This window comes from Pteropus alecto, unplaced genomic scaffold (assembly GCF_000325575.1).
Source record: "Pteropus alecto unplaced genomic scaffold, ASM32557v1 scaffold718, whole genome shotgun sequence".
NCBI classification, from domain to species: Eukaryota; Metazoa; Chordata; class Mammalia; order Chiroptera; family Pteropodidae; genus Pteropus; species Pteropus alecto.
The window spans coordinates 82,539-105,762 of record NW_006440676.1 but is presented as its reverse complement, the minus strand read 5'-3'; the positions used below and the strand labels follow the sequence as shown (position 1 = coordinate 105,762).

Genomic DNA, 23,224 nt, shown 5'->3' with positions numbered 1-23,224 from the left:
ATTCCAAGTTATCACTGCTGATATCTTGTGTACTTATGACATGTACCTGGAAAATATCCTTCCATACATCAGAGTGTTTTAAAAATGGATCTTTTGAGAGTAATGAGAACAGAAAGAGGAAATTATGCCAACTTTGCTTTGGTATCATCAGACTTAATAATCTCACGAAATTTTTGATACTTTATTTTACTAATGTTAACTGGCTAGTGACTTTATTTGTATACAATTATATACAATGATTTAAAAAATGACTTATTAACTTTAAATTGTATTTTTTGATAGGTGGTATATTTTACAGCTATTTTCCCCTATGTTGTCCTACTCATCCTTTTAATAAGAGGTGCAACTCTGGAGGGTGCATCGAAAGGCATTTCATACTATATTGGAGCACAATCAAATTTTACAAAACTTCGGGAAGCTGAGGTATGCCTCAATTTGAGTTTCAAATTATCTGCGGAGATAAACCTTTAAAGCAAATACTAAAAATTTTTGGTTACATATAAAAGTGTCATGATGTAGTAGTTTGCAAAAGAATATGCGGTTAAATTTATTAATATTTCTGTCCACAAGGATATCTGACTTAGCTTTAACATGACACTAATGCTCTCTTATTGGAAGTGAGATTATCATTTTTGGCAATAGGATTTTAAAAGTCATTTTATTCATATAACTGATTCTATTTGACGCAAAAGATTTGAGGTTTATTAATCTGAAAAAGTATATTTCATGCATGAATAACTACAAATTAATGACTAGGACTATGATTTACTGGATAAACTCATAGTAGATTTAAAGATTATAGTTGAAAGTTTAATGAACTAATATACATTTTAATTATTTTCAAAAGTTAATATTCTGAAAGTAAAGTCAAATTTTGCCTAATAAATTATGAAGTTGAAATACAAATTTGAAATGTAGAAAGCATTACATAATCAAAATTGTTACTAATACCAGAAACATAAACATGTGCTATGAATATGAATTAGGTAACCCTCTTTTAACTTTAGTCCATCTCCATATAATGGCTGCATATCTCACAAATACATATAATCTTTTACAGTTTGGACTTCAAAGAGCATTAAAATAAGTGTAGTCTATATACTATGCTTGCATTGATACAGCCTAAGAATGCTTTCACTTTTTTAATAGTCACATCTAGTAGTGTTATCCAAAATGGATATTTATTTTAGTTCGCTGTGGTATTCTTTGTAGAACTCATGCTTATTTTTACAAATGGCTATTTTCTAAATACAAACATATTTCATTTTATTGTACTTTGCTTTATTGTGCTTCACAGATAATATGTTTTTACAAATTGAAAGTTTGTGGCAATTCTGTGTTGAGCAAGTCTATTGGTGCCATTTTTCCAACAGCATTTGCTCATTTCATGTTTCTGTGTCACATTTTGGTAATATTCTCAATATTTCAACTTTTTCATTATTATTATATTTATTATGGTGATCTATAAACTTTGATGTTACCATTGTAAATATTTGGGGGCATCACAAATGGCATTCATATAAGATGGCTAACTTAATTAATAAATTAAGTTCTCTCACCTTTCTTCTTCTCCTCAGGCCTCCCTATTCCCTGAGACATGACAATGTTGAAGTTGGGTCTCTAACTTTAAATTAAAAGTTAGAAATAATTAAGCTTAGTGATAAAGGCATGTCAAAAGCCAAGATAGTCCAAAGGCTAGGCCTCTTGTGTCAAACAGTTAGCCAGGTTGTGGATGTAAAGAAAAAGTTCTTGAAGGAAATTAAAAGTGCTACTCCAGTGATCACACAAATGATGCGAAAGTAAAACAGCCTTATTGCTGATGTGGAGAAAGTTTTAGTGGCTGGAGAGGAGATCAAACCAGCCACCACATTCCCTTAAGCCAAAGCCTAATCCAGAGCAAGTCCTTAACGGTCTTTGATTCTCTGGAGGTTGAGGGAGGTGAGGAAGCTGCAGAAGAAAGTTCAAAGCTAGCAGAAGTTGGTTCATGAGGTTTAAGGAAAGAAGCCATCTCCATAACATAAAAGTACAAAGTGGTAAAGCAGCAAGCGCTGCTGTAGGAGCTGCAGCAAGTTATCCAGAAAATCTAGCTAAGATAATGAATGAAGGTGGCTATGCTAAACAACAGATTTTCATTGTACATGAAACAGCTTTATATTGAAGGGAGATGCCATCTAAGACTTTGATAGCTAGAGAGGAGAAATCATTGCTTGGTTTCAAAGCATCAAGGGGATAGGCTGATCTCTTGTTACGGGTTAATGCAGCTGATGACTTTAGGTTGAAGCTAAGGCTCATTTGCCATTCCAAAAATCCGAGGGCCCTTAAGAATGATGCTAAATCTACTCTGCTTGTGTTCTATAAATAGAGCAACAAAGTCCGAATGACAGCACATCTGTTTTCAATTTGGTTTACTGAGTATTATAAGCCCACTATTGAGAACTACCGTTCAGGAAAAGAAAGATTCCTTTCAAAATATTACTGCTTATCGAGAGTGCACCTGGTCACCCAAGAGCTCTGATGGGGCTGTACAATGAGATTAATGTTGTTTTCATGCCCGCTCACACAACAGTCCATTCTGCAGCCATGGGTTAGGGAATAATTTCAACTCTCAAGTCTTATTATTTAAGAAACACATTTTGTAAGGCTTTTGCTGCTATAGATAGTGATTCCTCTGATGGACCCGAGCAAAGTCAATCGACAACCTTCTGGAAAGGATTCACCATTCTATATGCCATTAAGAACGTTCGTGATTCATGGGAATCGGTCAAAATATCAACATTAACAGGAGTTGATTCTATTCCTCATGGATGACATTTAGGTTTTCAAGACTTTAGTGGAGAAAGCAATTGCAGATGTGGTGGAAATAGCAAGAGAACTAGAATTAGAAGCGGAGCCTGAGGATGTGACTAAATTGCTTCAATCCCATGATAAAACTTTAATGGATGAACTTCTTAAGCTTTTTCTTGTCTTGGAAGCTCTGTGCCTGTTCTTTGATTCTAAATGATAGCCTTCTGGGTAGAGTAATCTTCATTGTAGGTCCTTGCTTTTCATCACTTTGAATATTTCCTGCCAATTCCTTCTGGCATACAAAGTTACTGTCGAGACATCAGCCAACAGTCTTATTGAAGCTCCCTTGAAGGTAACTAACTACTTTTCTCTTAATGCTTTTAAGATTCTCTCTTTGTTTTTAACCTTCGGCATTTAATGATAATGTGTCATGGTGTGGGGCTGTTTGATCTTGATTGGGACTTTCTGATCTTCCTGGGCTTGCATGTCACTTTCCTTCACCAGGTTAGGAAAGTTTTCTGTTATATCTTCAAATAGGTTTTCAATTCATTGCTGTCTCTCTTCTTTATCTCATACTCCCGTGATGCAAATTTTGATACAGTTGATGTTGTACCAGAGGCCCCTTGAACAATTCTTATATTTGAATTTTTTTTCTTGTTGCTGTTCTGATTGGGTGTTTTCTGCTACCTTATCTTCTAAATTACTGATTTCATCCACCATTTCATCTACTGGTGATTCCTCATAAGGTATTTTTCATTTCAGATATTATATTGCTCATTTCTTTTTTATGTTTTCTATCTCTTTAGTAATATTCTCACAGAGTATATTTGCACTTTCTCTAAGTCCATTGAGCATTCTTATAAGCAGGGTTTTGAACTCTGCATCTGGTAGATTGCTTGTTTCCATTTAGTTTAGTTCTTTTTTGGGAGCTTTGTTCTATTCATTCATTTTGAACATGTTTCCTGGTTGATCTCTCCATTTTGGCTGCTTCCCTGTGCTTGTTTCTATGTATTAGGTAGAGCTGCCAGGCCTCTTGGTCTTAGAAGAGTGTCCCTATGTAGTAGGTGTCCTATGCAACCCAGAGGCTCAGTCTCCTTTGTCACCTGAGCTGGGTGATCCAAGTGTGTCTCTTGAATGGGTTGTGTGTGCCTTTCTGTTGTAGTTGAGCCTTGATTGTTGTTTGCTCATCACTGGGAGGGATGGATACTCAGGCTGATTGGTTGTGAAGATTGGTCATTAACTACAGTGGAGGAGCTGTTCTGCAGGGCCTGAGCCCATGAAACAGGATTCTCATTAGCAGAGCTCTGGTGCTTACTGAGTCTGCTCTTTGAGTGTGTCATTTGTGAAGGAAGTTGAGTGGTACTCTGGTGTGGTCTGAAGCTGGCCATCTGGTGTGTCGATTTTGAGGCCTCTTATGAAAGGAATTGTTAAAGACTAAAGGTCAGCTGCTGCCTGTGCCCTCCTCCGGCTACTTGGTATGGACTACTAAGTGATCTGAAGATAGCTGCCACTTGTGCTGGGTTTGGAAGTGCCTGGGAGAGGCTAAGCTGTGAACTGAGGCTGGATGTCCTTACTGTCAGTTTTTGGGCTGCTTATTAAGAGGTCCAGGGCACACCAAGTTCAGACGCTGCTTTTTTTCTTTTTCTAAACCTTTGAAAGATTTTATGACAGTACACAGCATGAGCTACTACAGACCATTTGTATGGGTTAGCCACTGGAATTGGCTTGGTTGGACCCAAAGTTTGGGTGGGATGGTGTCTCAGGTAATCACTGAGGCGAGACAAGCAGAGTTAGCCAGGTTGATGAAGACTCCGATATGGCTACTGCCTGCATCTGCATGCTGGGATGGGGGGAGGGCTCAACAAAGAAACAATAGCCAGCACCTCCATCTTGGGAAAAGGTGATCTTCTAGCCCTCACCTTGAAGCCAGACAATTCAGCTCCTCCCCATATGTCCAAAGCACCTTTTGTGCTGCTGTCCCAGCACTGGAGCTCAGAGCAAGTGAGTCCCTTGGTAAGCAAGTCCATGCATGGGCCTTTTAAGAGGAATACCTGTGTACTCCAGCAGCCCTCTGTCTCACTCAGCCACAATCTACACTGGCTTTTACATCTAAAAGTTATGGAGAGTTCTCTTCCCGGAACTGGAACCCTGGTCTGGGGAGGCTGGTGTGGGATTGGGATACCTCACTCCTCAGGGTTTACCTCTGCAGCTACGAGATCTATTGTGATTTTTATCCAGCACACGAGGTTGTGGGGCCAGCCCATTTTGCATCTCTGCCCCTTCTACCAGTCTCGACGTGGCTTCTTCTATATATCCTTAGTTATAGGACTTCTGTTCAGTTAGATTGATTCAGGTGATTCTCAACGATGGTTGTTCTGTAGTTTAGTTGTAATTTTGATGTGATTGTCGGAGGAGGCAAGCACAGCGTTTACCTACTTTATCATCTTGACCAGAATTTGGGATTTCTCATTTAAAATGCACAATATCAATTGCAGGTGAATTGAAAACAATAATATTTGCAAAACTTTGAATCTTTTAGAAGAAAATATAGCATAGTATCTTTATGACCTTAGGTTAAAGAAATCCTATTTAAAGTCAAGGATGATACATAAAAGCAAAGACGGACACCTTCAGCTACATTAAAACAACACTATGATTTTTGGTTCATCTAAGGACACAATATTAAGTGGTGAAAAGAATAAGCCACAAATTAGGAGGACGTATTTATATATATAATATAGATATATATTAGCCAAATGATTAGAATCCAAATTACTTAAAGTATTCCTAGAGATCTAATAAGACAAATAATCCAAACAAAAAAATTGGCAAAAGATATGAACAGAAAAAAATTATGGAATATAAACACATAAATACATGCTAAACCTTGTAAGTCATTAGTATAATCAACTCTCATTTCACAGCCACTAGATCAGAACATATTAAAAATTCTGACCAGTGTTAGCAAGGATGTGGAAGAATGGGAACTCTCATGCCCAGCTGGTGGGAGTGCAAAATGGTATGACCACTTTGAAAACTAATTTGTCAACATTTAATACAAGAGAAAGTTTATATGCTCTATGACATCACAGTTCCACAACTAGGTATGAGAAAACATATAAGTACGTTCACGGCTACATTGTTTCTGGTAGCAAAATACTCAACCACCTAAACGTCCATCAACAGGATAAAGAATAAAGTGTGGTATACATAGTGAGACAATACAGCAGTGAAAAAAAAATGTTCTTAACTACATATACTTAACTGGATCATATGAATTTGCTTATATTCTTTTATTTTTCACTTACAAAATTGTATTTTCAGATAGTTCAAATTGATAATGATTCACTCTCATACAATATTGAAAGAAAAAAAGAAAATTATATAAGTTTACACATATAAGAAAACTCTTCTATAAAGTCAAAGACATGCAAATTTAAATGCCACCATCATATTTGGGTTCATATTTATGTAGTAAGAAAAATAAGAAAATAATAAACACAAAAGTCTGGACAGCAGTTCCCACTGTAGGTTGGAAGGGTGATATGATCGGGAAGGGGCATACAGGAGTCTTTAACAGACGGATAACATTTTATTTCTTGAGCTGAGTAGTGAGTACTTGGGTGTTTATTTCATTGTTATTTATACTACTTATTCATTAGTGATAAGAAATATTTTATGCAAATTAAAATATAAGAGTGTATGTTTTTAAATACTAAATTATTTTCTTTTATAGGTTTGGAAAGATGCTGCCACTCAGATATTTTACTCCCTTTCGGTGGCTTGGGGTGGCTTAGTTGCCCTATCATCTTACAACAAGTTCAATAACAACTGCTTCTCAGATGCCATTGTGGTTTGTTTGACAAACTGCCTTACTAGTGTGTTTGCTGGATTTGCTATTTTTTCTATATTGGGACACATGGCTCACATATCTGGAAAGGAAGTCTCTCAAGTTGTAAAATCAGGTATAGAATGGTATATATTATAACTTTGATTAATTCAATGTATCTCATTTGAGAAACACTAATATATTTTACAGCATTTACTTAAAGTGCTCAAGATTTAGGGTGTTGTATTTTCTTTCTCATTTCATCTTATATATAATTTGGTTGTTTTAATGATATAATAATCCTTAGAAGATCTGAGAAAACAAGACTATATTAGGGAACAATTATTTAAGATTTTTTTCTGAATTTTGTTTTGTCCTTAATATGAACTACTTACTGCACAATTACATGCATTATATTGATATATATAAATAAGATTCAATTCTGATTCTGGATAGATATTTTGAGAGATGGTTGAAGACTAAAAAGTTAGTTACATATATATATATATTCATGTGTATTCACACACATATGTAAAGGAGAGACTACATATATGATATATATACATATATATTCCTCTATGTACAATTACAGTATTGAGTTTGATTTTTTAAAACACATCAATATCATAGACATAAACTCAAGTGACTCTGAGTGTCCTGCTTTGAAAGTAATCTGTTTGATGAACCTCCTAACTTTAAAGAACTAGCTAGGGAAGCTTAATTACCTACCTAAAGATTCTTAGAAAAATAATTCTAGGATTCTTTTAAATAGGAATTCCTTACTAAATTCTTATTTATGGTTAGTATCATTTGACGGAGAGACTGATGAACGAGACTAGAATGTTAAGACTAGAAGGGACCTTGGACATCATCTAGAGTCTAGCTTTTCATATACAGAGGAGCAGATGGATACACAGAAATGTTATGTCTTGCAGAAGATCAAATAATTAGGAATGACAGAACCTAGGCGAGAAGTGAATTCTCCTGAATCCTAGGTCGGTCCTCTGGGAGGTTGGAGAAATTTAAAATACTTAAAACTAAATATCACATAATATAGAGATGCTTTTCTAAAAAAGCATCTCTAAAGGTAACATACCTCAAATAGAAAATAAGATTCAATTCTGATTCTGGATAGATATTTTGAGAGATGGTTGAAGACTAAAAAGTTAGTTCCATAAACATATCTTTTTTGATAGTGTAAGATAAAATTTCTAGGCTAAGATAGGGTGATATAATTTAAGTTTCTGGAGTTTAAGACAGTTGTTATTCTTCATAAATCTTAAAAAAATTGAAACCAGTTAAACAAAATCATTGAAATAGTTATGATTTCTTATGTGAAAAAGGTACCATTTACTGATCTCAGTAACTTAATTTATGTTACATGTTTACATTATCTCATTGTAGAACAACCAAATCAAATATTTTTAAAGGGAAAGTGAAATAGTTGCTAAAGAATGTATATCATGGATTGGGTTGCAAAATTAAAATATGATTTTTCTAATATCTTATTTTGAAAATGTGAATTTTCAAATATGTGAATTTTCTTGGCAGTGAATTTAAATTAAAATGCCGTACATTTTTTTTTTTTTTTTAGGTTTTGATTTAGCATTCATTGCTTATCCAGAAGCTCTAGCCCAGCTTCCAGGTGGGCCATTTTGGTCCATATTATTTTTTTTCATGCTTTTGACTTTGGGTCTCGACTCTCAGTTTGCTTCCATTGGTAAGTAATACTCCCAGTATTAACCTATCTCTCTTACATTGTACTCATGTTTCCCCTACTTAAAAAATCCTTTTCTTACCCTGGTTGCCCCCTTAACATTTAGTCTCAGAATAATCTTTCTGGAAATTCTTTTTAACAAAAATTTTTAAAATACAAAGCACTCATGTACCAGACACCCACAAGGAGCAAATGTTAATATATTATCATATTTGTTTCAGATATTTTTTAGTAAAATAAACTGTTATAGATGAATTTGAAGTCCCCTATATTTCTCTCCTTAATACAATTCACATTTTTTCCTTCTTAGAAGCAATCATCCCTATGGATAATGTATGTTATTCAGTCCATGTTTGTATACATTTTATGTGTACCCATAGATAACATAAATTTTTAAGTGTTCACATAAATATGTAGTTTTTTTCCATACACATTATTATGACAATTTTTTTACATATATTATGAATCCATCTTGACATATAGATCTAGTTAATTCACAATCTGTTGCCATAATGATGGACGTTCGGATTACTTCTGGTATTTAAAACTTAACACACACTGCTGCCGGGACTATTCCTGCACATGGCCCTATGTATACAGAAGAATTTTCCCTAAGGTACATGCTTAGAAATTCAAAAAGTTCTTATTATATCACCCTCTTTACGTAAAACATTTCAATATTTTACTGTTTACAGGATAGAGTCCAGCTTCCTCTAATTGACTTTCTTTTTTAAAAAACTTTAATTAAGTTTATTGGGGTAACATCGGTTAATACAATTATATAATTTTCAGGTGTACATTATATTTTGACATCTGTGTGTTTACCATCCAAAGTCCAGTTTCCTTCAGCTACCATATATTTGCCTCCCTTTACCCCATCTACCTCCCATTTCCGCCCCCACCCCACTAGTAACCACTAGCCTATAGTCCATGTCCATGAGTCTCTGTTTGTTTGTCCTGCTCATTTGTTGCTTTTAGGTTTATATCCCACATATAAGTGATATCATGTGATTTTCAACTTTTTCAGTCTGGCTTATTTTGCTTAGCATGATTATCTTCAGGCCTATCTATGTTGTCACAAATGGCAGTATTTCATCTCTTCTTATGGCTGAGTTATATGCCATTGTATATACAACAGCTTCTTTAGCCAATCATCTATCGTAGGACAGACACTTTGGTTGCTTCCGCGTCCTGGCCACTGTGAGTAATGCTGCTATGAACATCGGCGTGCAAATATCTTTTTGGATATGGGTTTTCAAATCTTTGGGTAAATACCCAGTAGAGGGACTGCTGGATCATATGGTAGATCAATTCTTAGTTTTTTGATGAAGTTCCATACTGTTTTCCATGGTGGCTGTACCAATTTGCAGTCCCACCAGCAATGTACGAGGGTTCCTTTTTCTCCACATCCTCTCCAAATGTGTTACTACTTGTTTTGTTGATTATAGCTATTCTAACAGGTGAGAGATGGTATCTCACTGTGGTTTTGATTTGCATTTTCCTAATAGCTAGCGATGTTGAGCATCTTTTCATATATTTATTGGCCATTTGTATGTCCTCTAGGGAGAAGTGTTTGTTCAGGTCCTCTGCCCATATGTTAATTGAATCATTTGTTATTTTGCTGTTATTGAATTGTATGAGTTCTTTGTATATTTTGGATATTAGGCCCTTATTGGAGGCATTGCTTACAAATATATTCTCCCATTTGGATGGTTCTCTCTTTACCTTGTTGACGATTTCTTTTGCTGAGCAGAAGCTTTTTAGTTTGATGTAGTCCCATTCATTTATTTTTGCTTTTACTTCCCTTGCTTTTGAGGTCAAATTCATAAATCTAACTGACTTTCAAAGTCTTCAAAAATTTCAAACATATGTCTTAATCCTAACACGCATATACCTTTCTACTTTTAGCCAATAACCTGTTTCATAAACACATTTATTTCTTAAACACGGAAAGCCTTTCTGTCTTCATGACACTTATTTGAATATTCACCTTATTGAAAAGTTGTACTAGAATTCTTCCTTTTCTATAACTCAAAGTACTTTAGCCCTTAGGCGCCTGTTACTTTATAGTTGCTACAATGAAAAACCTTATAAAACAGACTAAAAATGACAAATCAGACTGTATTCGATTTTTATCAGAACCTACAAGGATGACTGCCAAGAGAAAGGACCCTATTGGTTTTTAAAAGCAAGGAGTAGGGCCCAGACTATATTCTCAATGTATGTATACATTTCATTAATAGAAGTTGAATTCTGTTAACGAAACATATTGGCAAATGAGTTCACATATAACGTGCCTTATTTTTTTCTTTCTGAAGAAACAATTACAACAACGATTCAAGATTTATTTCCCAAAGCGATGAAGAAAATGAGGGTTCCCATAACTTTGGGCTGCTGCTTGGTTTTGTTTCTCCTTGGTCTCGTCTGTGTAACTCAGGTATACTACAGTATTTTTCCATAGACAAAATATTACTTAGAACATACTTTATAATCCAAATGAAGAAACCAAGGTATAAGAGGGTGTTTTATGATAAGTCCATGTCTGACTTGGATCAAGGTTTTCTGAGTTTTAGCCCAGACTTTTTTCCCATTGTAGCACAATTTCGATAGTAAGTATATTTTGCAAAGGAGAAGGAGGCTATAACAGTAAAGTTATAGTCTTAAAACATACACTATATTTCTTAGCAGCTACTATGAATATACAGACACTGCATATCATTTCAAAAATCGACTATTCTAAATGCTTATTTTTTCCCAAGTTACTCAGTACAAAATAAAAAGTGCATCGTTTCTGAGACTTTAAATCCGCATTTGTGTTCATATTTGAAAACATTCAGTTTTACATTTTTGACAGAGGTAAAACCAAGAAGCATATGTTAAAACCAAATTAATATATTCATTTTGAATATTTCATGAATCATAAAAATAATTAAAACTATACTTAGAAGTAATCGATTTTTTTTTTTTGGCAGGCTGGAATTTACTGGGTTAATCTGATTGACCACTTCTGTGCTGGATGGGGCATTTTGATTGCAGCTATCCTAGAAATAATAGGAATCATCTGGATTTATGGTAAATAGTGACTACAGAATTGTCTACACATTTTATTAAAGAATTTAGTTTGATTTTTTTGTTACGTATACTATAATAAGAAAGTATAACTGGACAAAAATATTTTATGAATAAAATGTAAGTGTATGTGTTTTATTGCCAAAGTACAGGAAAATGTTCAGACAGAAAATTTGAGGCCATGATGACTAATGGAGGAAATTACGAGCAAGAGCTGAATGCACTTTTTTTTTTTTTCCAGGAGGGAACAGATTCATTGCAGATATAGAAATGATGATTGGAGCAAAAAGGTGTATATTCTGGCTATGGTGGAGAGCTTGCTGGTTTGTCATTACTCCTATCCTATTGATTGTAAGTATGAATTTGCTATGAATTTCATATCAATAATATATATTTAAACATTTCTAAGACAAAGAATAACTCACATTGGTGACGATATGCTAATGTCATAAATTAATAATTTTCAACATCTGCTTTATGACTGGTGCCTCTGAGTTGCCTAAATTAAAATGCCTTTGCAGTATTATTTTTGAGGCCATAGTTTTAAATATCTACCAAAATAAATAGGCTCCAACAGACTTAAAAGTCCTACATATTTCAAAATTACCAATAGGAAAAATAAAAGTAATCATTTATTTGCTTATTTCCTAAAAAATATGCTAAGCCATATACAGTCTGCTAGGTACAAAAAATAAAAAAAAAAATATGTATAAGACCCATCCTCTGCCTTCAAGGAATTCAATCTAAATATACTAATTGCTAAGAATTAACATTCAGATTTTAATGCATATTTTTTCTTTATGAGAGGTACTTAGTAAATGAAATTATTAAAAGAAAGTCACCTGTGTCAATAGAGGCACATGTTTATGTTAATTAAAATTCAACAATTGGTGCTATTTCAGAGCTGAGGGAAAGCAAAAGATATCTTGTTGGAGAGACATAACATATAGACATGCTATCTTTAAGTAACAGTTTAGGGCAGTAAATGGCTGAATGCCAAAATAAACACTTTAATAGTATTTAGAAGTACTGTTTACTAGAGATAATAGTGGGGGTGTGGCAGTGGCAGAGCATCATGAAGAAAGTGATTTGGCTCTTTTTGTCTCATGCCTCAAAGGTTTTCCTGGAGAAGGCCATTTTAAATAATTTGATCTAGAATTTACTTCACATCTGTAGTAACATGTTTGTTTTTAGAGGGTGATAAGTTTTACTTTTTTAATATTATAAGGTTGGTTTCAAGTTGTCAGCAGCTTAGGACTGGATGTGCTGAACTGAAATATTGGATGTTCCATATTCTTACTAAATGATTTTGAGAGTGCTTAAGTATCGACAAGTCTCCATAATAAAATAATCCTCGTATAAATTTGGAAGACCTAACTAGATTGTTAAGCATGCTAATTTTCATTGATTACATAGGTTTGACAACTGAATTTTCTTTAAAATGCAAAGGTATTAAATATTAAATTATGTATGTCATCAACCATTTTGTATAAAATCGTGCATATTAGACTTCATTAACCCTCATTCATTCTCTTTCAGTCATGTAAAATTATGGTAATTGTGAAATACATTTAAATTACTGTAATTAAATTAAATGAGTGAAATGAATCTATTTAATTCTAAAATTAAACGCGATTATTTTATAAAGATGATTTATTTATTTATTTTAAAAATCTTTTTACTTTTCAATTACAGTTGTGTTCAATATTATTTTATGTTAGTTTCAGGTTTACAGTATAGTAGTCATTTCTATAATTAGTCTAGTGCCCACCTAGCACTATACATAGGTAATACAATATTATTGACTATATTCCCTATGCTGTACTTTACATCTCCGTGACCATTTTGTAACTACCAGTTTGTACTTCTTAATCCCTTCATTTTTTTCAGCCAGTTCCCCAACTCCCTTCCCATCTGACAACCATCAGTTTGTGCTCTGTATCTGAGTCCATTTGTTTTGTTTATTTTTATTTTTTAGATTTTACATATAAGTGAGATAATATTGTATTGGTCTATCTCTGACTTATTTTACTTAGCATAATATCCTCTAGGTTTGTCCATGTTGTTGCAATTGGTATAAATTTATTCTTTACTATGCCCAAGTAACATTCCATTGTATATATGTGTCACCACTTCTTTATCCAATTGTCTGTTGATGGGCACTTTGATTGCTTCTATATCTTGGCTATTGTTAATAGCTCTGCAGTGAACATAGGGGTGCATATATTTTTTTTTTGAATTAGTGTTTTGCTTTTCTTCAGATAGATACCAAGAAATGGAATTACCGGTTCATATAGTAGTTCTATTTACAATTTTTGAGGGACCTCCAATCTGTTCTCCATAATGGCTGCACCAATTTACAATCCCAAAAACAGTGCACAAGGGTTCCCTTTTCTCCACATCTTCACCAACACTTGTTCTTTATTGATTATTGATGATGGTAATTATAACAATAGTGAAGGGATATCTCGCTGTGGTTTTAATTTGCATTTTTCTAATGATTGGTGATGTTGAGCATCTTTTTGTATGTCTATTGGCCATCTATCTGTGTGTCCTCTTTGGAAAAATGTCTATTCAGGTCTTCTCCCAATTTTTTAATTGGATTGTTAGGTTTTTATTTTGACAATTATTTGCATGAGTTCTTCATAAAATTTGAATATTAACCCCTTATCAAATGCATCATTGGCGAACATCTTGTCTTATTCAGTAGATTATCTTTTCATTTCATTGATGGCTTCCTTTGCTGTGCAAAAACTCTTTAGTTTGATGTAGTCCCGTTTGTTTATTTTTTCTTTTGTTTCTTCTGCCCAAGGAGATATATCAGAAAAAGTATTCTTAACAGCAATGTCAGAGAGTTTACTGTCTATGTTTTCTTCTAGGAATTTTATGGTTTCGGGTCTTACATTTAAATCTTTAATCCGTTTTGAGTTTATTTCTGTACATGGTGTAAAAAAGTGGTCCAATTTCATTTTTTTGCGAGTATCTGTCTAGTTTTCCCAATATCATTTATCAAATGCACTGTCTTTGCTCCACTGTATATTCATGCCTCCTTTGTAATAGATTAAATGACTATATAGGTGTGGATTTATTTCTTGTCTTTCTGTTCCATTCCATTGATCTCTGTATCTGTTTCTATGCCAGTACCATGATGTATTAATTACTATAGCCTTGTAAGTATAGTTTGATACCAGGTACCAGGATATCTCCAACTTTGTTCTTCTTTCTGAAGATTGCTGTGGCTATTTGGGGTCCTTTTTGTTTCCAAATAAATTTTAGGATTATTTATTCTAGTTCTGTGAAAAGTGCCATTGGTATTTTGAGAGAGAATGCACTGCCTCTATAGATTACTTTGAATACTATGGACATTTTAATGATTGTTAGTTCTTCCTATCCATGTGTTTCCATTTGTGTCTTCCTCAATTTATTTCTTCAATGTCTCATAATTTTCCAAGTATAAGTTTTTTACCTTCTTGATTAAATTTATTCCAATTTTTTAATGCAATTATAAATAGGATTTTAAAAAGTTTTCTTTCTGACAGTTTTTCATTGGTGTATAAAAATGTGACCTATTTCTGAATATTATTTTTGTATCCTGCTACTTTACTGAATTCACTTATCACTTTCAACATATTTTTGGTGGAATATTGAGGGTTCTCTATAAATAGTATCATGTCATCTGCAACCAATGACAGTTTTACTTCCTCCTTGCTAGTTTTAATGCCTTTGTTTTTCTTGTCTTATTGCTGTGGCTAGGACTTGAATACTATGTTGAATAAAAGTGGTGAAAGTGTACATTTTTGTCTTATTCCTGATCTTAAGAAAAACACTTTTAGTTTTACCCCATTGAGTATGATGTTAGCCATGGGTATATCTTATCTGGCCTTTATTATGTTGAGGTATATACCCTCTGTTTTCACTTTGCTTAGTTATCATAAGTGGATGCTGGATTTTGTCAAACACCTTTTCTGCATCTATTGATATGATCATAGGAATTTTAATCTTTCATATTTTTGTATGTGGTGGTATCAAGTGAATTGGTTCATGAATATTGAACCAACCTTGCACCCAAGGAATAAATCCCACTAGATAGTGGTATATGATCTTTTTAACGTATTGCTGAATTTAATTTGCTAGTATTTTTGAGGATTTTTGCATCTATGTTCACCAGTAATGTTGGCCTATAATTTTTTTTTTTTTGTAATGTCTTCATCTAGTTTTGGTATCAGGTAATAGTGGCCTTGTAAAATGAACTTGGGGGTTTTCCCTCCTCTTGAATGTTTTTGGAATAGTTCGAGAAGAATAGGTATTAATTCTTCTGAGGATGTTTAATAAAATTTACCTGCAAAGCTATCCAGTCCAGGAGTTTTGTTCCTTTGAAGTGTTTTGATTATTGATTTTATTTTGTTTATAGTAAGCAGTCAGTTCAGATTTTCTGATTCTTCTTGATTCTGTCTTGGAAGATTGTATGTTTCCAGGAATTTATCATTTCTTCCAGATCGTCCAATTTGTTTTCATACAATTGTTCATAGTATTTTCTTATAATCCTTTGTATTTCTGTGGTGTCATTTATCACTTCTCTTTCACTTCTGATTTTCTTTCTTTTGGTTTTCTCTCTCTCTCTCTTTCTCTTTTTTTTTTTTCTTGATGGCTCTGGTTAAAGGTTATCAATTTTGTTTATCTTTTCAAAGAACCAGCTCTCAGTCTCATTGTTCTTTTGTATTGTTGTTTTAGACTCTATTTTATTTATTTCCATTTTCATCTTTATTATATTCTTTTTTGGCTTTGTTTGCCATTCTTTTTCTAGTTCCTGCAAGTGTAAGGTAGGATTATTTATTTGAGATTTTTTGTTTATTTGTTTCTTGAAGTAGTCTAGTTTTGCTATGAATTTCCGCTTAGGACTGATTTTGCTGTGTTCCATAGATTTTGGTGTCTCTGTTTTTCATTTTCATTTGTCTCAAGGTACCTATTGATTTCTTCTTTGATCTTATCGTTAACCCATTTATTGTTAATAACATCTTACTTAGCCTTCATGTGCTTTGTGTTTTTCCAATTTTTATTTTGTAATTGATTTCTAGTTTCATACTATTGTGATTGGAGAAGACGCTTGATATGATTTCAGTCTCTTGTATTTATTTAGACTTGTTTTGTGGCCTGACATATGGTCTTTCTTGGAAGATGTTCCATGTGTACATGAAAAGAATGTATATTTTGCTGCTTTGGGTTGAAATGCTCTAAAGATATCAATTAAATCCATCTGGTCTAGTGTATCTTTTAAGGCTGCTGTTTCTTTGTTGATTTTCTGTCTAGAAGATCTAGAAGATGGGGTGTTATAGTTCCCTACTATGACTGTATGACTGTCAATCTCTCCCTTATTTGGTCAGTATATTTTATATATTTAGGTGTGCCTATATTGGATGCACACATGTTTACAATGTTCATATCTTCTTGTTGAATTAATCCCTTTATCATTATATGTCCTCTTCATCTCTTATTATAGCCTTTGTTTTACAGTCTATTTTATCTGATATAAGTGTTGATACCCCAGCTTGTTTTTTCATTTCCATTTGCATGAAGTATCTTTTCCCATTCCTTTACTTTCAGTGTTTGTGTGTCTTTCAATTTAAAGTGGGTCTCCTGTAGACAGCATATGTATGGGTCTTGTTTTCTTATCCATTAAACTACCCTACGCCTTTTGATTGCAGCATTTAATTTATTTTCATTTGAAGTAATTATTGATCGGTACATAGTTATTGCCTTTTTGTTATTTATATTTATGTTTGTTTCCCCTTTTTTTCTCTTCTTAAAGAAGTCCTTTTAACATTTGTACTCGTTTAGTGGTGATGAACTATTTTAGAGTTTTCTTTTCTTTTTTTTTTTTTTTTTGGTCTAGGAAGCTCATTATCTCCCCTTCAATTTTAAATGATAGCTTTGCTAGATAGAGTAATCTCTGTTGTAGGTCCTTGTTTTTCATCGCTTTGAGTATTTCATGCCAATCCCTTCTGACCTGCAAAGTTTCTGTTGAGAAATCAACTGATACTCTTATGGGAGCTCCCTCATAAGTAACTAGCTGCTTTTAGGATTCTGTCTTTGTCTTTAACCTTTGGAATTCGAATTATGATGTTTCTTGGTGTGGGCCTCTTAGGTTTCATCTTGTTTGTGACTCTCTAAACTTCCTTAACTCGTATGTCTATTTGCTTTGCAAAGTTAGGAAAGTTTTCTATAATTATTTTTTGAAATAAGTTTTCAATCCCTTGCTCTTTCTGTTTTCTTTCTGGTATTTCTGTCATGCGAATGTTGTTACATTTGATGTTGTCCCTAAACTATCCTTATTTTTTTATTATTGTTTTCTTTTTGCTATTCTGATTGGGTGTTTCATGCTACCTTGTTTTTCAAATCACTGATTTGATCCTCTGCTCCATCTAACCTGCTATTGAGTCCTTAGAGTATATCCTTGATTTCAGTTATTGTATTTTTCATTTCTGACTGGTTCTTTTTTTACGCTTTCTATGTTCTTTTTTAATGCTTGCTATCTCTTTGTTGAAGTTCTTACTAAGTTCTTTGAGCATTCTTATAAACAGTGTTTTAAACTCTGTATCTGGTAGGTTGCTTTCTTCCATTTAGTTTAGTTTTTTTTTTTTTCCTGAAGTTTTCTTCTTTCACTTTGAACATGTTTCTTTGTTTCTTTATTTTGGCTGCCTCTCTGTGTTTGTATGTATGTATTTGTTCTGCTATGTCTCCCAGTCTTTGCAGGATGGGCTTATATAGTGAGTGCCCTAGGGGGCCCAGTGGCTCAGTCTCCCTGTTTACCTGTATCAGGTGCTACAGGTGTGTCCCTTGTGTCGGTTATGTGTGCCCTCCTGTTGTAGTTGAGTCTTGATTATTGTCACGTTCGTGAATAGGATTGAACCTCAGGCTGACTAGTCGTGAAGATTGGCCACACTCACAGTATAGAAGATTGGTCACTCACGCTGTGGCTGACCCCATGGAGCATGATTCACCCCAGTAGTCTCTGATGCCTGCCAAGACCACTCTTTGGGAGTGCTACTTGTTGGGCTAATCAGGTGGTGCTATGCTGTGATCTGAAGCCAGCCTCCACATATTTCTGTTCTGGGACCTCTTGTGTGGGGCTGCCATGCAAGGCAAGGTAAGCCATTGCCTGTGACTGGCCCAGGGCTATCTGGTCGGAGCTACAAAGCAATTCATAGTTTGTCGCTTCTTGTGCTGAACTTAGAAACATGTGGGAGAATCTATGATGTGAACAGAGACCAGCTGACACTAGTACCTGGCCTGTAGCAACTCAACAAATGGCCCAGGGAACTCCAAGTCCAGGCACCACCTTCCTGCCAATAAGGCTCAGCCTCTAAAAGATCTTTGGAAGATCTGAGATTTAGATGAGGCAGGGTCTCAGAGAGTCACCAGAGTGGGATGAGTGGTATTCACCAGGTTAATGCAGATTTGTTTTTGACACCAGTGCTGAGCTTGTGACCACTCAGCAAAAGCCTCAGAGCATACTCAGGTTGGCCACCACCTGCCTGATGCCCATGGAACATGAGCCAAGGCTGGCTACTTGCCGCATAAAGTGCTTTTTTGTGTCACCTAAATTGGGTCAAGCAGGGTCCTAGGGAGTCACCTGGGTAGAGCAACCAGAATTCACCAGGCCAATGCAAATTCAGATTTGGCCATGTGCGGGGAGGGTTTAACCCAGGAAAGATGGTGGTTGTCTTTCCAGCCCTTGCCCTGAAGCCACACAACTCAATCTCTCCTCATATGTCTCTGGCACCTCCTGAGCTACTGTCCCTACACCTGAGCCCAGGGTGAGTTCCTGGGAGTAAGCAAATCTGTTCGCAGGCCTTTAAAGAGGATGCCTAGGTTTTAAGCCACCTTCTGTCTCACTCGGACAGAGTTTCTCACTTTTATTCACAGCCAGATGTTGTGGAAACTTTTCTCCCTGGCACTGAAACCTTGGGCTAGGGAGCCTGGTGTGGAGCTGGGACCCCTCACTTCTCCGGAAGAAGCTCTGTAGCTGAGATAGTTCTCCCAATTCTTGACTGCCACACTTGGGTGTGGGGCCAACCTGTTTGGAGTTCTACGCCCCTCCTACCAGTCTAGACACAGCTTTGTCTTTATATCTTTAGTTATAGAACACAATTCAGCAAGTCTTCAGATGGTTCCCCTGATTGATTATTCTATAATTTATAGTTTTAATGTAGTCATGGAGAGAGGAAAGCACAGCATTTATCTACTTCACTATTTTGGATTTTCCCATTTATAAAGATTCTAAAATTCTAAAGACATTTTAAGCTAAATTTAGTGAAACTATTATGTGAGTTTTGGTTTCGATTATTTTATTTAATTTGCAGATTTCTATACACATAATTTGTTTTAATGCTGCAACATGTATAATAGGCTTTTTAAGACATTTTTATAAAAACTTGGCCTTAAAATGTTTTCGGCGTTAAGATTCATGTTTCACTGTTTTACCCAAACATACATTGAACTTGTTTTTTTTTTTCCCCTCAATAAAACGCTGGAAATGAAGTGTTCTTTGGTAACAATGTACTAGTAATGTATGAATGTGTATGTGTTTGGGTGTGGAGAAAGAGATGCTCTGTGCAGTGGGAAATAATAGAAACAATTACTAAGCAAGGAGCAAAGCATGTTCACTAAAGTGGACTTAACATTCTTATTGAATTAATTGACACTCTGGCTAGCTTATGACATAGAATAAAATCATGCTATCATAAATGAAAGCTAAAAGTTCGAATACGGAAAATTTCAAATATTATTTTATTTTAAATCTGCTATGTTTCATGGCAAAGCATTTTATTGAAACACATTTTGAAAAGCATTTGTATTTTTTATAAATATATGAAGGTGCTAATTCTGAAAGAATCTTTCGAAGCTAAATATAAGTTATTTTGTATTGGTTTGTTTAGTATTGTTATCTTCTGGCTAGTTACCTGATTATCTTAGTTGCTTGAATACAGTTTTATTGTAATTGCTTTTGATAAATTATTCCTAAGGAATGGGATCAAATTCCTAATAATTACTGTAAATGAAATCATTAGTGCAATAAAGCCTAATCTTTAGCACTGTCTTTTCATATTTTACTTTCACAGGCAATTTTGATCTGGTCACTGGTGAAATTTCAAAGACCTGATTATGCTAAAATCCCATACCCAGACTGGGGAGTTGCTCTAGGTTGGTGTATGATTATTTTCTGCATTATTTGGATTCCAATTATGGCTGTCATAAAAATAATTCAAGCAAAAGGAAACATCTTTCAAGTAAGCACATAAATTAATATTATTTATATTTCATATAAAGTACTTATGATCAAACCAAAGATTAATTTACCCATGTGGTGATAATATATGACCATGAGATCAAATTAGTAACTCTTTTTTTTAGTCTACTTCTATATCTGATAAAAATATCCATTACTATATGCATAACGTACTATACTATACTTATATTTGTGTGTCTCCCTGTACTAGACTGTATGCTCCTTTAAGAAAGTGTCTTGTCTTGCTTGTTTCTGTAACCTCAGGCCCTATTAGAGTGCGTGGCATATAAAGATTATGATATCTATACTTGTGTTAAGTTGTTCCTGAAAATGATGTGAAGCAAATGATCTTTTTGCTTTATATCTTATAATCTTCACTTTTAAAACCTAGTATGGTTATAACATATGTCCTAATAAGGTTTGTTTAGACTGGAAAAAGCTTGGTAAATGATCTTGGACACAAACTAGATTGAATCATCCCTCTATCATGAAGGCCTAGGGGGATGGAGTTGATTATGACATTTCACTAAGACATAGGACAATGACAAGATAGGCTCAGGAATTAGATAGAAAACAAATTTCCAAGCCCATCCAAAAATGGATTCAGATCAATTGTTTGACCCTGGATCTCCCCTTCCTTTGGTTCTTGAGTCTTCCCAGGTATACATTGGTTTAGATCCTCACCTAGCTGTCACCCTAAGGCCATGAAAAAGAAATTTAACATTCTAAAATGAAAATATAGTTTTATATTTATTTATTTAGATTGTAGCTCTTGAGTTCTAAGACAAGTCCTTTTTCTTTTCCTTTTCATTTTAGCGCATTGTAAGCTGCTGCAGACCAGCTTCTAACTGGGGGCCATACCTGGAACGACATCGTGGGGAGAGATATAAAGACATGGTAGATCCTAAAAAAGAGACTGATCATGAAATACCTACTGTCAGTGGCAGAGGAAAACCAGAATGAGATCTAATTTTAAAAAAATATGTGCCTGTGTAATGTTATTATTTTAGAATAGAGGAAAATTTTTATTTATTTGTATGTTAATTGAGTAGAAAAATGTATACATTATGTCATAATAGTATAAAAAATATTTTCCCATGTAAGCAGGATTGTAATATAAAAATATGAATTTAGTAATGTTTAACAATGGGCTTATTATATTTCTTTTTAGATTATCTATCTGTATAACACACAGAGCTGTCTTTATTTCATGATAATATTTTTATACATATTACTATAATGTTTTTCTAAAACATTGAAGGCTTTATTTTGAGCTGATTATTTAGAAAATAGTTATATTTTCCATTTTACAAGTTTTTTTTTCTATTTTACAAGTTTTTAAGTATAACTTGTTTCTATTTCCTTGGTACATCATCTTCCTTTTCAATAAAACTGGAGAAAATAAATCTGTATATTTTAAAGAAAGTGTTAAAATTGAAGGCCTTACTTAATTAGAAATGCCATACATATATGGAAAAAAATGGACTATGTACATAATGCAAGGACTGTAGTATTATACTTTTGATCCAAATATGTCTGAAAACTTCATGTATTTATGGCTCACTTTTTCTATGTGAACTTAATAGTTATGTTCTTTATTTACATATAGTGAAATAACACAGAAAAATAAAGATCTTATGGCCAGTAAGTAATAAATCTAGAAATAGAATCCCCCCTGAATCTCTGAGTACTTCTTTCTCCATATGATGTTTTTCATAGATTCTATTTGGAAGAAAAATATGACCCATCTACTTTCTACTGTTTCATAAAATTAAGAGTAGTTTATTACACTCTCTGAAATCTAGGTTTAATTTAAACTAGAACAAGGAACAAAATACCAATGAGGAAATGGCTTCAATCAAATTTAAGATCTTATGTTGTAATATATAGTTAATAGATTAAGTAGAATGATTTTGCCTTATTGAATACGTTACTACTTATGGGCAATAACTAATATCCATACTTATAGGAGATAAACTTGTTAAACTTATTAAACTTGTCAAGGATGAGAGGAGCCAAATTAGAGAGTCCTATGTCCCAGTTTTCCTACAAAAGACAATGAAAACATATATCACTAATAGTTTTATACACTGATTAAATATAATTAACGATTGGTTTGAACATCACAGACTAGGATGATGAATATTGCCTAACGATATAAAAAACCTTTCCACTATTCTTAAGATTTTTAACCTGGGCTTCAGAGGACATATGGAACTGAAATTACACGCAATATTTTTCTATGTGCATATGTGCATGCTTTTTTTAGAGAGAGTCCATAATTTTCATCAGATCATCAAAAGGGTCCATGACGCAGAGAAGTTTAAGAACCACATGCAACACTGTTGGCTTTTGTTCTTGGCATATAAGGAGTAAAGGAATAATTTAATACCTTCATTTCTTATACATTTTAATTTTTTCTTCTTCTTCCTTTTGATTGAAGATAAAAGGAGTAAGGGATTAAGGTATTTCTTTAATGTATACTGCTAATTTGTTTTGGCGAGAGGGGGCACGAAGGTAGAAAATTGGTAGGCCTGCA

At 34.0% G+C, this 23,224-nt stretch overlaps 1 protein-coding gene across 1 annotated transcript in view; it reads left to right on the top strand.

The window, feature by feature from the left end:
- The window catches only part of SLC6A14 (solute carrier family 6 member 14), a 31,411-nt gene extending 9,686 nt beyond the window's left edge, over nt 1-21,725 (top strand). The window contains exons 7-14 of the mRNA XM_006917901.1: nt 283-423; nt 6,521-6,749; nt 8,208-8,333; nt 10,649-10,767; nt 11,303-11,402; nt 11,641-11,750; nt 20,519-20,686; nt 21,502-21,725. Of these exons, the coding sequence (XP_006917963.1) occupies nt 283-423; nt 6,521-6,749; nt 8,208-8,333; nt 10,649-10,767; nt 11,303-11,402; nt 11,641-11,750; nt 20,519-20,686; nt 21,502-21,648 (1,140 nt within the window). The 3' untranslated portion in view covers nt 21,649-21,725. The remainder of the gene's footprint in view (nt 1-282; nt 424-6,520; nt 6,750-8,207; nt 8,334-10,648; nt 10,768-11,302; nt 11,403-11,640; nt 11,751-20,518; nt 20,687-21,501) is intronic.
- Nucleotides 21,726-23,224: the final 1,499 nt, after the last annotated feature.